Genomic DNA, 16,650 nt, shown 5'->3' with positions numbered 1-16,650 from the left:
CTGTACTCCTTTGCTTTTCTAGTATTTATCTCAAATATTAGCTTTTTCTAAAACCACCTGCTCTTAAAAATCACTGAGGTTCAGCTGATAGTACACTGGTTACACAGAGTCCTTCCTCCTATTAGCCACATCAGTTGTCTCTTGCCAGGACCAATTGTTTGTGTATGATGCCACCAACAGAATGACAGTGTACCTTTCCCAATCATGTGTCATCTGTAAGAAGCAGATTTTTAGGTAAATAAATATTTTTTTACTTATAGATAAAAAGCTGTAACTAAGACAGAAATTCCCGAAGCAGCCCACTTCAGTAATATATTTTTGCAATGTATAAGTAAATATATATTTTAAATAATATTGCTAAAACACGATTTGTCACTTTCCCTTCTTAGAATTTTTAAGTTAACAGAAAATCTAATAATTTTTGTATTATGAGAACACAATTTGAATGAGCTTCATTCATAAATGTACTGCATAGTGACTGACCTCCACTACATGTGCCTGTCTCGCTATCTAAAAGGGGAATCCCTTATTTATGATGTGGGTGGGTGACTCAATATACGCAACAATTTCCAGTCGTTGCCCATGTCTTGTTTAAAGTGGAGGATTATACAGTATATTAATGAAATGATTGGTGATATAATGCAGTAAATAAAGTCAAGTGTTCACACTCTTTTGTAACATGTAATGGAAGGATACTATTCAGTCAAAAATGTGGGATCAGTAAATGTAGACTAGCAATCTGAAGTCTTGCAGTGTTTAGCATGTAGTAAACATAGAATGTCCACTTCATGTAGAACAACCAGACAAGTTCTTTTAGGTGACGCAGCTTTCTCTTCACATATCCTAATTTAAAAAAGTTCCAAATATTATGCAGATTTATCCAAAACTTTTCTTTCATGTGATATTTCTTTAGTGAAGAGTCCGGTGCTCAGGAATTTTCTTACAAAACACGTAAATTATGGAACACCAGAAGAATCAACATTAAGAAAACTGTATGTGCCTGACTGTTATGAAGAAATGCTTTATGAAAATAGAAAAATATGAAATGGCATGGGATAAGCATTGACAAATGATCAGACTCTGCTAGTAGGAAAGTAGGAAATGTTGTGGCAGGTGTACTAGAAAACAATGAAATATTTTCCAAGCAGAGTTTTCTATCAGCATGTAAAGAAACATCAGCATCAAATCATATAACAATGCCTTGCTTATTCATCTTCAGTTATGGTGGAATGGGGTGAAATTCGATAGTATTTTACTCTTGTTTAGAAGTGCTGCTTCTTTTAAGAAGAAAAGTAACCAAAGGCCTTTCTGTAAACTTACCGCACAAAATATGTGCGACTCGTCTAGTACATGGTTTACATAGAGCATGTGAGCAGATATGTACATCATATTCTGAAGTGACTAGAGCCAAAACTCCAGATCTTGCACTTCCAATAAAACCCACTGGGGACATATATCTAACTGAGGAGAAACACGTATGGGGCTCCCCAAGGTTTAATATTAGGACCATTATTGTTCCTCGTATATGTAAACAATCTTCCGTCTAGTATACGACAAGCAGAATTAGTTCTTTTTGCAGATAACATTAGTATTGTAATAAAACCAAGCACCTGTACAGATCATAGAATGAAGGCTTTGATGACTGGATGACATAGCTGTTGGTAAACCTTTCAGAACGTAAGGTCGTGGTCCAAGAAACTCTTCTGTTCATGACGTTTCATCCAGGAATGTCGCTGGACATCCTCAGAGGCACTCTCGGATGTTGGACCGATCAGTCAGCAAGACTCAGCAGAGGAGCGCCTCTGAGGATGTCCAGCGCAGTCCCGGATGAAACTTCAGGAACGGAAGAGCTTCTTGGACCACAACCATACATCCCAAAAGGTTTACCAGCAGCATCTGTACAGAAACAGAAGAAATGGTAAACAAAGTTCTTAAAAGTATCACTGGCTGGTTTTTTGTGAATGGTCTTACCCTCAATTTTAAAAAAGACGCAACAATTCAGTTCTGCACGTCTAGAGCTACTGCACCAACGATAAGTATAACACATGGTGCAGAAATAATAAATAGGGTGGAAACTTCTTTTTTTTAAAAAAAAGGAACTCCTAAAACAACTCACTTCATCCACATTTGCACAGAGAACCATTGCAAATCTTGGGGAGAGAAGAGAAATCATATTTTCATTCAATAATGTCGTACAGAATAATGTTCTGGAGTAACTCATCTTTAAGAAAGGAAGTCTTCATTGCGCAAATATGTGCTGTAAGAATAATAAGTTGTGCTAATCGATGATTTCAGGAATTGCGCATTCTGCTTCACAGTATGTTTATTCCCTCATGAATTTTGTTGTAAATAATCCACTAAGCTCAAAAGGAACAATGTGGTTCATAATTAAAATAGCAGAAGGAAAAATGACATTCATTACCCCATATTACGGTTGTGTTTAATACAAAAAGGGGTGCACAAATCTATGACAAAAATGTTTGGTCACTTACCCAGACATATAAAATGTCTGACAGACAGCAAAATAAAATTTGATAACAAACTGAGAACATTTCTCCTCTCGTTCTGTAGAAGGATTTCTATTACTGTAATGCGCTAAAAGTGGCAGGTTGGAATTACTTTTTTTGTAACAAACTGATTTACGGTGTGAATGTAAAATGACTTATGCTACTCCATTACAATCTATCGTGCAAAATGATCCATGGAACATGTAAATAGCTGAAATTGTTTACCCTATGTGCAGAAAACTATACACTATAAAATATAGAACAAGTTAGGACCATAAATGTGAACAAGTGTTACAACTTTTAGTCCCTCAATAATGAGAAAGCCCAGAAGAGACTTAGATTAGTGGACTCTGATATTTTATTTTTGTCACTACTGCTGGGGGGGGGGGGGGAATAGAGACTTATCTTTATAACTACGGGCCAGCCACAGTGTTCCAAATGGTCCATGAGCCAATGTAAACTGAGGCTCAGTCTGTCTCCCCTTTGATTGATCCTTCTCGGAAGTACTTCGCACAGTGTGACACGTCATTTAGTGTTGCAGGGTGGTACATTTTGGTCAGCACAACTTTTTCAGTTTAGAGAATCGTTGTGTGAATGCTGTTTACCCTTCGCTATTTGTTTGCGATATGACTGGTCTAATAGATGTTTGCCTAAAAAGGGCCTGTTCAAGCTGTTGGAGGCTCTGCAACACTGTGGGGCATATGCAGTTGGAGTGATATGGGACCACCGTTACATCTAGATGAGACTCTGACAGGTGACACATAAGTAAGCATCCTGTCTGATCACCTGCATCCTGTGCATTCCAACAGAATTGTGCAATTCCAACAAGACAAAGCAACAACCCACACTTCTAAAATTGCTACGGAGTGGCTCCAGGAACACACTTATGAGTTTAATCACTTCCGCTGGCCACAAAACTCCCCAGACATGACCATTATTGAGCATATCTGGGATGCCTTGCAATGTGTTGCTCAGAAGAGATCTCCACCCCTTGTACTCTTACAGATTTATTGACAGGCCTGCAGACGTTAGTCATTTATTGACAGCCCTGGAGACATTAGTTGAGTCCATTCCATGTCGTGTTGCAGCACTTCTGCATGCTCGTGGGGGCTTTGCAGTGTAGAAGAGATGGATGAGAATTGTCAGTATCTATTATGCAACTACATAATCAATGGCTACTGCAAATTTGCTATGGAATGACATAACAGTACATGCAGAAAGAGTTTGAAGATTCAGTTGACAATGAAAGAACAAAAAATTACAATGATTGCTAGATGGGATTCATTATTATTTACATCAAGAAAGATTTTGTGCTATTTTTGCATGCATGGAACATGCGAAGATTTTAATTAATTGATTAATTAATTAATTTGCAAAGTATGTTGGCTAAGTCAAGGGCCATGCCTGGAATGATTTAAAACTCGCTGATGTTGAATTAATGAAGAGCAAACCAGTGTGGGAAAGAAAATTACAACATTCAGAGTCATTTGCAGGCCTCGCATTGTAAGTGGACTTGATTGCACATTGTCCCCAGTAAGACACAGCTAACTGAGAAACAGCTAATTTCTGATTTGATGGGGATGTATTTAAAAAGAAAATCACATTGTGGAAGGGACAAATTCTGACAAAAAAATACTGTCCATTTCTCTAAGTACAATGGTGTTAAAGAAAAAGAGAGGCTTGAAGAATTCATTGTGACTCTGAAAGAATTACAAGGATAATTTTCTGAACATTTTGAGGACAATAGCCATCTTACACTCATTTTCAAGACCATTAGCCATTTCAGTTGAAAGTGTCCCCAAGCATGTGCAGATGTTTACTGATTGATCTGCAGTGTTACTCCCATTTTAATGGCAAATCCTTTTACATTAAAACTGTCCAGGATTTCTGCATTGCTTTCCTCATGTACAGTTTCCACATCTCCATAACGAGGTTATAAAAGTGCTACAATATTATGATCAACATTTGTATGTTTGTGAAAGATCTTTTTCTGATCATGATACTAAATAAGTCATTATCACATGGCAAACTGGCAGCGAAAATCTTGAATTGTCCACGTCTCTCTGTATGGTAACAGTTTATACCACATAAAAATTATCTTACATTTCTTCCTCGTTTTTCTTGTGATTTACATTGTTGAGAAATGTGAAATATAAAACCAAGTCATATGCAGTGTGATTGCATTGCCATTTAATTGCAGCACATACACAATTTATTCCTCATGTTGCACGAGACCATTGCAGGACTGATGAACATAGCATAGCTCTTGACCCGGATAAAGTTAAACGTTTTTTCATGGACAATGTAAGTAATATTAGGAACAAAATTGTGGCAAAGTTCTCAAACTCCAAGAGCATGGACTACTCTTGCTTGTCCAATTACATAATTAAAAAAAAACAGTGCATATAATTAGTGAACCTTTGGCCTCTCTGTTTAATAGGTGTCTAGAGTTTGGAGTCTATCCTACAACTCTAAAAATATCGAAAGTTATCCCAATGTATAAAAAAGGGGACAAACATGATCTCAAAAATTACCAACCAGTTTCAATAGTTCCCATTTTCTCGAAAATATTTGAATCTCTTATTTATAACCAACTAAACTACTACTTTGAGTCACATAACTTACTCTCTAATAGTCAATTTGGCTTCTGCAAGGGAAGAAATACCATCACTGCTGTTCTTTCAATTGTGAATGAAGTACTAACAACCTTTGAGAATAAAAATAAAGCCTTTTATGTGATTTAAGTAAGGCATTTGACTGCATTTCTCATAATATCTTACTTGCTAAACTCAAATTCTATGGTGTACAAGACTCTGCATCGGCAGTAATTGAATCATACCTAAACAACAGGAAGCAGTTTGCCTCTGTCAGAAACAAAGGCTCACAATTGCTAGAAGTTAAAACAGGAGTCCCACAAGGTTCTGTCCTTGGGCCCTTCTTTTTATAATTGCAGTCAATGATTTACCCCATTGTATCCCCAATACTGTTATTTGTTATGCTGATGACACAACTTTGCTTGCTCAGCATGAACAGTTCTGCAAGATATGATGCAAGATGGCCTGGAAGCAGCGCTAAATTGGTTCTCATCAAATACACTACTTTGCAATCCTGATAAAAAGCAACAGATTATACTAGGATTGTCAAAAGAGGTAGAGGTGAAAGCAGTTAAAATTCTAGGAATTCATGTAGACTAAGTTAACGTGGGAAACACACATCAACCATACCTGCACAAAATTGTCTCGAGTTATGTATTTAATGTGGAAACTGAGAAGCCTGGTGACAAAAGAATATTTAAGAGTTATTTATTTTGGACTCTTTCAGTCACATATAGAGTATGGACTGCTGATATGGGGACACTCTCTTCACATCACTTAAGTTCTAAAAATTCAGAAGAAAGTGATACGGGCAATGAGCAATTCTGGTAGATCAGAGCACTGCCGGCCACTGTTCATTCAGCTGAAAATGTTAACAGTTATTAATCTCTATATATACACCTTAGCATTGTATGCAAAAAACAATATATCAGATTTTGAAATGAGGGAAAACATACACCACCATAATACCGGAGGCAAAACAAAATTAGACATACCTAGGCACAGGCTGACAACAACAGGGAATTCCTATCTATTCAATAGTCTAAAAATATTTAATAAACTTCCATTTTCTTCTCGATCGGCTCACATAAGTAGCTTCAGGAGCAAGCTACTAAACTGGTTACTAATCAATCCTTTTTACAATATAACAGAATTTATGAATATAAAATCAATTGACATTAATTTTCAAGGATTTCATTACGTGATGTCACTGAATGTATTTATCTTATGTTATGGTGTATGTTATCATTTATGGACACTATTTGCAATGCTCATTTAGCTTCAAGATACTATGCAATGAAAATGTTAAATGATATCCACGTAAATTGCCTATTCCACCTCAGGTGGTCGATGGTGATTAAAGACTCTGGATCATCACACTCAGACAATGTGTCATGTTAGGGGAAGCATGAAGTTAGTGTAATATCATATTTTATTATGGAAATATTTGCATCAGATACTGCCCTGTATGTAGGAACCAAAGACATTACTCCATACTCAAATGAGGAGGCAAGTTATAATCAAGAATAGTTTTTTCCAGTGCTGAGAACTGTAATGAAACATAGTGAACATCACACAACACTTAAAAGTTACATCGCTAAAGGCAAATACAGATGTAAATTAACACACAACTAAGCTTATAACTGTCAATATTGCATATTACAACTCAACAGTGAAAGCTGAATTCAAGAAATAAATAAATGAGTGCTTATCTCTTATAAATAATTAGGTCAGACTCTAACATAAATATCACTACTTCTAGTGATTCCAACTACTTCAGAAAGCTTCAGCCACAATATATGCCAACATGGAGTTGGAGAGACGCTGGCGAGATTGGCAAATGAATCTGCAAGTAAACATGGCCACTTTCACAGGACTTAAGAGCATGCAACAAGAAATCTGGCACAGCTCTTTGCCAACATATTACCAATCAACAAAACAAACAAACAAAAACACACACACACACACACACACACACACACACACACACACACAAAGGCGAGCTTAGTTTCAATGGACATTCCAATACACCATATAAAAACCAAGAATACATGCTAATCTTGTCTATTAAAAACAATAAAAATAACAATACACTAGGCTGAGCATTATGGCACTCAAGCCAGGGCAAAGCCTGCAACCCAAAGTCTTGGCCACCCCTGATGTAGCTGAATCACAGAAAAGACGTTTACCAGCAAGACAAGAAAAGCACTAGTGGAGGCAAATAAATTAAAATACAAATGCAACTGAAATTATGTCATGTAATGCTTCTTTTGGACTTTTATATCACATGCACTAATTAAAGAAGGATCATTCATAAACATCAAATAAGAACTGACATACTGTAACAGATTAATACAGGGTGAGTCAAAAGGACTTATGACTCTGAAATGATATAAAAATTTCTAGAGATGAGTTACAGATTGGGAGATGTGTCATTCTGTAGCAAACAACCTCAAGATTCACATAATTTTGGTTTAGAGAGAGAGGGGGGGGGGGGGGTCCTTAATGAAACCCCAGAGAAGGAAATCCAAGTGGTATCAAGTTTAGGGAGCAAGCTGATCATGCGAGTGGCCCTTCATGGCCAATGCACTGGCCTGCAAAGCTATTATCGAGGAAGCCCCTTCATGGCCAATCCACTGGCCTGCGAAGCTATTATTGAGGAAGCATCAATCTTCCATGAGGAAATGAGGTACAGATGCACTACATAAATCAAACATCTACCAATTTTTTAAGTTATCTCAATAAATTTCTGTATCATTCCATAGCTGTGAAATCCTTTTTGAGTCACCCTATGTATCATAACCTATACATGAAAATGAGGGGAGCATACATTAGACAGGATTTACAGCAACATTACACAAAATAGGTTGTAAAATGTTTCAAAATACAGCTTTTCTACATGATGCTCTATGGAGCAGTCATTATTCAACAGGCATATTTTATGTCTTGAACAGACACTAAAAATACCAATTTACGATAGCGATCAAGGCATGTTATATGCTAATTTGATGCATTATTTAAGTAACAGGAAACAACCTGGTGTCTCAGAATTTACTGTGAGAGAGGGAATTCTGACTTCGAAGTACATTTACTCTTCAGGTTGCATTAATAAATCATTTCCTCCTTTTCATTAAATTGTTAATTTATCAGTGCCATTGAGTCAAGACAGTTCTGTATGCTTGCAACAAAAACATCCTGATCAATCGTGCTATCTTCATATTACAAGATACAACCAAGGTATTCCAAAATGAATTTTTGCCCTACAGAGGAGTAAGCACCAATCTGGAGCTTCCTGGCAGATTAAAACAGTGTATCTGAAAGGGAGTCATACCCAGGGCATTTGCCTTTCACAGGAAAACATCCTATTCAGCTATGCATCCTACAGCTTTGAGGACGTGTTGTGAGTCATGCCTACATTGCTCTATTGGTAGAGATTTTTTCTGAGAGACAGAGAGATTCTCACTTCGAATCCCTTTCTGGCAAATGGTTTCAGTATACCAGAAAGTTTCAACTGGGAGGTTAACTGATACAGCTTAAACTGATCCAGAGGGCAATCTTCAAAACAGCTGATACATTTAGAATCAAATATTGGCTTACAGATTTTCTTATAGCTGTGGTAGGTAACAGAAACATTTCTGAAGAAAATTGAAATATACTCAAACATAATTAACAACACTTACAGTTATGACAAACAGTTCATGAAATAATCTTCATCACTAACTAATATGAATGTTAATAAAAGCTGCCTCAGCTGGCATTTGTTATGCCTCAAACAGTTTTGGACTAGGCCTACATCAAAATCTTCAGATGACAAAATGTACCAGTGCAAAAAAATTCCAAATTGCCACACAAAACGCTAAAAGCCACATACTAAAACATGACGAGCAATCGTGATTCACTTTGCTGAGCACATTTGACAAGCACAGTCAGCAGTATGTGCAGGGAATGTAACAACATGCAGCAGTGTACAGTTCAACACATTCCTGCACATAGTGCTAAGTGCTTGTACCAGGTGGTCGGCAAAGTGAACCATTGTGCTCATGATGTTAAAGCACATGGCTTATAGCATTTTGGCACTTTCTGAGTAACGAAGATGTTCATATACAACAAAAGCAGTTGTGGCATAAAAAACAGACATGTAAAACAGCTGAATGCTGTTGTGGCTTTTATTAACACTTGCTTTTGATCACTCTTGAGAAGGTAGAATATAAGATTCAATGATAGCAAATAATATATTATATAGATTGTGTGAGCCGTTTGTATTGAAGTTATTTAAAACCAGTAAATTTAAATGTGAAGTGCACAATGTGTTCGTTTGTGTTAATGGCTGTTCTTTTTATGAATGAGAGACATGAGCTGCTCTTATTTACATTTGAACTACATGAATGTACAGCTAATTTATAACCACTTTCATTAAGAATTTCCATTCCTTTTTCTGTATGATGTGCACTAGACAAATTATGTCAACCACCATCTAATTCTTGAGGTGTTCCAAATAAACCACTAGATAATTTCTTTGATATCCCCGAATATTCTGATGAAGCAACTTTGTTTATTTCAAATTTCACACTGTTCTTATGTGCTGAACTGGAAATCTGTCAATTTAATTTCCCTTACTATTGTCCTCTAGAATTCTGAATTTGGGCTAAAATGTATCTCATCTGACAAAATATACATTCAGGTGACAAAAGTCATGAGATACCTGCTAATATCATGTCGCACTCCCTTTTGCCCAATGTAGTGCAGCAACTTGACATGATGTGGACTCAACAAGTCATTGGACGTTCCTTATAGAAATACTGAGCCATGCTGCCTCTACAGCCATCCATAATTGTTGTGAAAGTGTTGCCGCTGTAGGATTTTGTGCATAAACTGACCTCTCGAATACGTGCCATAAACATTCAAAGGGATTAATGTCGGGCAATCTGGTTGGCCAAATCACTCACTCAAATTGTCCAGAATGTTCTTCAAACCAATTACAAAGAATTGTGGTCCGGTGACATGCTATAAAAATTCCATCATTTTTTGGGAACATGAAGTCTATGAATGGCTGCAAATGGTCTCCAAATAGCTGAACATAACCATTTGAAGTCAATGATCAGTTCAGTCAGACCAGAGGGCCTAGTCCATTCCATGTAAACACAGCCCAAACCATTACGGAGACAACACCAGCTTGCACAGTGCCTTGCTGACAACCTGTGTCCATGGTTTCATGCAGTCTGCATCCCAGACGAACCGTATCATCATCAGCTCTTACCAACAGAAATCTGGACTCATTTGACCAGGCCATGGCAATCCTGTCATCTAGGATCCAACCAATAAGGTCATGAGCCCAGAAGAGCTGCTGCAGGCAATATCATGCTGTTAGCAAAGGCACTCATGTTGGTCGTCTGCTGCCATAGCCCATGGATGCCAAATTTGACCGCACTGTCCTAAATACATTCATCATATGCCCCACATTCATCTCTGTGGTTATTTCACACAGTATTGCTTGTCTATTAGCACTGACAACTCTAAGCAAACGCTACTGCTCTTGGTCATTAAGTGAAGGGTGTCGGCCACTGCGTTGTCCATAGTGAGGATTAATGCCTACAAAAGGTGGTATTTTCAGCACACTCTTGACACTGTGGATCTCTGAATACAGATTTCCCTAATGATTTCTGAAATGGAATGTGCCATGTATGTGGCTCCAACTATCATTCTGCATTCAAAGTCTTAAATTACCATAGTGCAGCCACAATTATGTCAGAAACATTTTGACATGAATCACCTGAGTACAAATGACAGCTCTGCCAATGCACTGTCCCTTTATATCACATGTACATGATACTACCACCATCTGCATATCTACTGCTATCCATAATTTTTGTCATCTCAGTGTGCAGTTCCACAGTATATCACTTTATACTATATGTACAGCAGCATTACATTCTCAATAAAAGAATGACATGTAACTATCATTAACAATAAAAGACTGGCCAACAATAGGCTCAGAACTATTTAAAAGTGAAATTTACATGGATAATACAGGCCTAGTGTTACACATCGAAGTGCTTACTTCCACATAGGGGTAAAATGAATTTTCTTCTTTCACAAACTCTACAGTTCTCGACATTTAACTACAAATTTCCTGTCACTTGTCAAATGAAATATGTTATTACCTGTACAGTGATATACATGATTACTCCGTGGAAATGTGCTGCTACAATGAAAAGACGGCGCCCAGCCTCCTGTAGGAAATATACATGCTGCTGAGCTTGCAGTTCAGCTACAGTCACTGTGTGGCTTGTCTCTGTAGCTGACATGATGGCCTCTGCGTGTCGCTGCACATACACCAAGTACATGATTGGTTTTAAGGGAATCTTGTTTGTAGTGGAAAATCTATTTCTAATACAAGCCATTACACTTTACAGCTGAATAGTCTGCCATCTATGAAGGAAGTTAAAAATTAAAGTTGCTTTGCTTTAATTTGAAGTTTAAAAAAAAGCCAATAATTATAATTCTAAATAGTCAAAGTTTGTTAATTATGTTTTGTGGCCAGTGGCTCTGGCAATATTTATATTGGTCATTATGACAAATGGAACAATTTTAAAAATTAAGTCATAAGTCATAGGGCTTAATTCATTCTGGTCGAAGATTCTAAGTGACTTTTGCCACTAGGCAAGCATTCCTATGATGATCTCTCTCTCTCTCTCTCTCTCTCTCTCTCTCTCTCTCTCTCTCTCTCTCTCTCTCTCTCTCTCTCTCAAACTTAATATGCACATTTTATACGTAGTTTGTCCATTATTTTCTGATTCACAACAAAACTGTCCTGCCAGTGGCAATTAATTGATGGCATAATTATAAAAGCAAATTATGCCCACAAATTGTTAAATATCTTAATTGCAGACATTTGATGTAGTTGTCCTTAGGCAAAAAAATAGGTATAACATATCATGAAAATGAAGAAAAATTTAATAAGTGGGCTAGTCAAGACTATTGACAGCATCATCAAAACATTTAATGCCACATAAATATATTTTGAATAATAAAAACAAAGTGTAAGTGCATTACTTGGCGAAGATGAGATGCTAAACTACGAAGCCTCCCAGTCCAGTTGCATTCTTGCTGTGGACAGCTCACACAGTGAAGCGAATCTTCCTGAAAAGTAGATCTAGCATCCTCTGCTCCGCTAGCTACTGACAATGGAGCTGTTCTCCCCCGATTCTTTCCTTTTGTACCTTCCACTGCTTGTGTGGTACATGTGGCAACAGCAGGAATGCAAGAAGGTTGAGATGCAGACAATTTCTCAGGAGGAGGCTGAAAACAAAATAACATTACTTAGTAAGGAATATTGTTAATATGAGTCTCCATATGGAAATCTACACTGTTTGACCAAAAAAAAGTGTAGCACCCACAAAGTTTGGTTTAGTGTTAATATCACTGAATACTTTCACACCATCGGTAGGTATATAAGTAATTAAGAGTTGCAATTCTCTGTGACAGGATGGACACCACCGTGCACAAATGTTCAAGTTTGGTGTTGTTACCAGGCCTAGTATGGTATGTAACGAGTATGAACAGCATCAGATGTTGAGTGATCACTGTGAAGGACTCTTGAGATGCCGTGTACTCATGTGAGACTGCAGCATTATCAGCACCTGGCAGAGCTTGAAAAGGAGCCTCATTGAGGCTCTTCATTTGGCCAATGTGTCAAAGAGTGAAATACACAGATTTGTGGGACATTTGGATGTGACTGGACCAATATTTGACTGCACAGAAAAGTGAGGAAGGCGCATCAGATCACCACAAGGGAACATCACTGTATTACGCACCAAGAACGTCATAGCCTCTTCACACCTGTGCTTGTCATTCAAGAAGTTGTCTGAAATATTTAGTGTTACCCTGGACCATCAACTGGATACCAGCAGCAGCCAGGCTAGAGAGTTACCATCCCACACATAGGCTGCCATTAAGAGTGCAACATAAACAGCTGCATTTGGAGTGATATCATGACTGGGAAGCATGGATTGCTGATTAATGGTGTTATTGTGATCAGCGATGAATTGTGGTTCTGCACTACTTTGGGTTATAGTTGGTAAGTATGACAGTGACATGTGGGGAGCCATGGGGGTTTGACTTCAGGTCGTGGCTGGTAGTGACTAAGGGAACCCTGATGGCACACTGGTACATCATGGACATCCCGCATTGTCACGTGTTACCTCTGATGTGACAGTATAAAGGTGCCATGTTTCAAAAGGACATTGCTCATTCACACATGGCACTTATCTCTATAAACTGTGTGTATTAGGTGGTATTCTGATATGAAGCACGACCTGCAAATCTGTCTCAAATAGAACACGTGGGCAATCTGTTACAACAGTTGTTGGCCAACTTTATGGTACCTTTACCAAGTGAATCAGTTTATGCATCCAAGCCAGAGGGGTTGTAATGTCATGCTTATAATTGGGTTAATATGCCCATTTCTCTGTAAATTTGATTCAATTTAGTAATCACCAAAATAACACTGCATAGCCTCTCAGTCCTTGTAGTTTCGTTTCATTTCATTTCCTCCTCCCTTTCTGGGTACTTTACTTTTCTGTTATACACGTGTTTAAAAAGATGTTATATACTTTTGTAGAAAGTCATTGTCAGATAAAACATAGCAAACACAAAATAACATAAGTGTGTATGAGGGTATGCTGAAAAGTTGTGCCCCAAATTTTTTACTCTATTTTCAATATTGGTTGAGGGACTAGATGTCAGGCATCTCAGTCCACTTCTCAGTTCAGTGATGCAAGCTGCAACCCTCTGTCACTAGAGGGCTCCAAATTGTAGTGTGCAACATGGCTGCATGAAACATAAAATGTCCGTGCATGAGATGCCGTAATAAAACTGAAAGCACTAATTATAAGAGTTTTTCCACAGCCAGAGGGCCCTATCCTTCTGCATGACAGTGCCAAACCACACAAAAGTGCTGAAACATACCCTCCACACTGTCCTGATTTGGCCCCATAATATTAATCTGTCACCAGAATTTAAAGAACATCCTTGACGACTTCATTTTGATAGCAAAGAAGTAATGCAGGCAGAGGTGAGGTTGTGGCTCTGTCAACAATTAAATACATCACAGTGACAGCATCAACAAATTGCTCTCTCATTGTGAGAAATATATTTGCTTCCAGTGTGCCTATATTGAGAAAGAAATATGTAGACATGAAGAATAAAAATGTAGAATATTAATAAAGTTTGTTTTATTTGAAATATATCTTTAGGAGTTTTCACATAAATTTTTTTTAGAAGCATTACTTTTCAGCAAGCCCTCATAGTTTTGATGGAAATAATTCAGGACCAAGAGGATTAATTATGGAAGGCTAAGGAACTGGAATGTAATAAAGAGCCGGCCGGAGTGGCCGAGCAGTTCTAGGCGCTACAGTCTGGAACCGCGCAACCGCTACGATCGCAGGTTCGAATCCTGCCTCGGGCATGGATGTGTGTGATGTCCTTAGTTTAGTTAGCTTTAAGTAGTTCTAAGTTCTAGGGGACTGATGACCTTAGAAGTTAAGTCCCATAGTGCTCAGAGCCATTTGAACCATTTGCAATAAAGATATAATCAAGAGAAGAAAAATATTGCATACAGAAACCTCCAGTTCAACAAGACTCAGAACAGCTCTGAAATGTGTAAGAGGAAGAAACTAAATTCACCAGCAGCTACCAAAACCAACTCGTAACTTCAAACAATACAATATTCCACTGGAAGGTAAAGAAAGATTAACAAAAAAAATCAACGAAGTACAAATGTAATGAGTCACCTACAATACATATGAAATGAAAAGTTACAGAAACAAAAACAGTTAACAATAATGAGTGCAGTAACTGGGAAGCAAGTCTTTCAAAAAGCAAAATGCTGAAGAAAATAATAATAAAAATTGATTCTAAAATTTGTCTTCTTAGATGGCAATGGAAGTGGAATAAACACTATTATCACAGAGAAACAGTTGAGACTGCATTTATAGGAATAGTATAACCTTAGGAAATATGAGAGAGAGTAATAATTTCAAGATACAGTTTACAGAAGTCTATGTCATAACTATACCTCTAAGAATATAATTATTATATCAAAATTAATCAAAAAATCCAACCACATTTGTGCCAAGAAACAAAGGCATATCAGAAAATAATTCAACAGTGACACAATTTAGTAAAAAAGTTTGTCCACAACTATTGAAATTGCTATTAGAAATCAAAAGTGTCGCCCCCTGCCTTTTATCACGAGTAATTTATTGGAATTGTGAACAGTAGTCATCTGATAATTCAGACTCGTTATCTTTTTCCACCTTTAAATCTCATTAGGATTTACAGGCATCCAAATCACCAGTGTCCACTGGGAGATGTACGTCGATCATTCTGCTATTCCATCAGCTTCGAGTGTGCTTTTTTTCGTGATGTTAATCAGGTTGGTCAGAAATGCCCTCCCTCCAACGAATTGTGACAGTAGTCACGCAAGCCTAAGAATCAGCAGCACAGCTCTGATTGCAGCAGCCAGCATTCCAGAAGCAGCTGCCTCAACCATACAGTATACTGTCAGGTCTGTAGCAAGCAGAGCTACCTCGCAGCTGTGTCAACAAGCAGCCCATCGCAACAGGTCCAGCACCAATCTCACCTTGCTGCTGCAGGGCCATTCTTATCCTCATAGAACTGTTGTTGGTGACTACCTACAAAAATATCAAGCAAGTATTAACCTTCCTATCTGTACGGCCCTGTACTGCTAATATTTTCAGCTTAGACATCTTTACCAGCTTTGGGTTCAAAGTAGAGCATCATGTCAATTTACTGTCTGGAAAAGTACATTTTTTTTTATTGTGACATACTATGCAATTTCTGCAAGGAGATTTGTGAACCTATGTTTGGGTGTGCATGTAATTTTATTACCCACACCTTTTCTGGAACCATACCCTAAAGGCTCTATTCTTCTTCTGTAATAAATCCTTGCTTTATCATTCCACCAGAGTGTTTCTTTCCATCTCTTTTTGTTGCTTGGTTTCGAAACATTCAGGGTAAAATCCTTATGATGGTCTCCACTTATTACTTCTTCGCTAGAGTTCCGTGGACTACATTTTATTACCAGTTACCACACTGTAACTTCACTCATATCCCTTAAAAACACTTGCAACCAAATTAAATACTTCTGTTAAAATACCGGTAGTTACTGTGACATATTTCATAACGTGAATTCAGCTTTACTAATAATACTAAGCTTTTACCCACAGCTTCACCCATGTATGCATTCAACACATCTCCTCCTCCCCCTCTCTATTGATCTCTTCCCCCCCCCCCCCCCTCTGCCTCCTCCTCTCCACTCACCCTGTCTCTTTATATCCCCCTCTTCCTCTCTCTGTTCATTTTCTTCGTCCCCTCTCTCTGACCATACCTTTCTTCCCATTCCTTTGACCATATCCTCCTCCCACTCTCTTTCCATCTCCTCCTCCCCACTTCCTTTTGCACCTACCCACCACCCCTGGACACCTTTCACCTGCTTCATGCACCTCTCCCCCTCTCTCTGCCCATCC

The 16,650-nt window shown here is 37.9% G+C and overlaps 1 protein-coding gene across 1 annotated transcript in view; it reads right to left on the bottom strand.

Moving 5' to 3' along the window:
• Positions 1-16,650, bottom strand: part of LOC124595119 — a 379,626-nt gene that overhangs the window by 16,950 nt on the left and 346,026 nt on the right. The window contains exons 9-10 of the mRNA XM_047133719.1: positions 12,155-12,400; positions 11,263-11,424 (exon numbers count right to left, since the gene is read on the bottom strand). Coding sequence (XP_046989675.1) covers positions 11,263-11,424; positions 12,155-12,400 — 408 coding nt within the window. The remainder of the gene's footprint in view (positions 1-11,262; positions 11,425-12,154; positions 12,401-16,650) is intronic.

Source organism: Schistocerca americana, chromosome 1 (genome assembly GCF_021461395.2).
Source record: "Schistocerca americana isolate TAMUIC-IGC-003095 chromosome 1, iqSchAmer2.1, whole genome shotgun sequence".
Taxonomy (NCBI): domain Eukaryota; kingdom Metazoa; phylum Arthropoda; class Insecta; order Orthoptera; family Acrididae; genus Schistocerca; species Schistocerca americana.
This window is presented reverse-complemented; position numbering and strand designations above follow the sequence as displayed.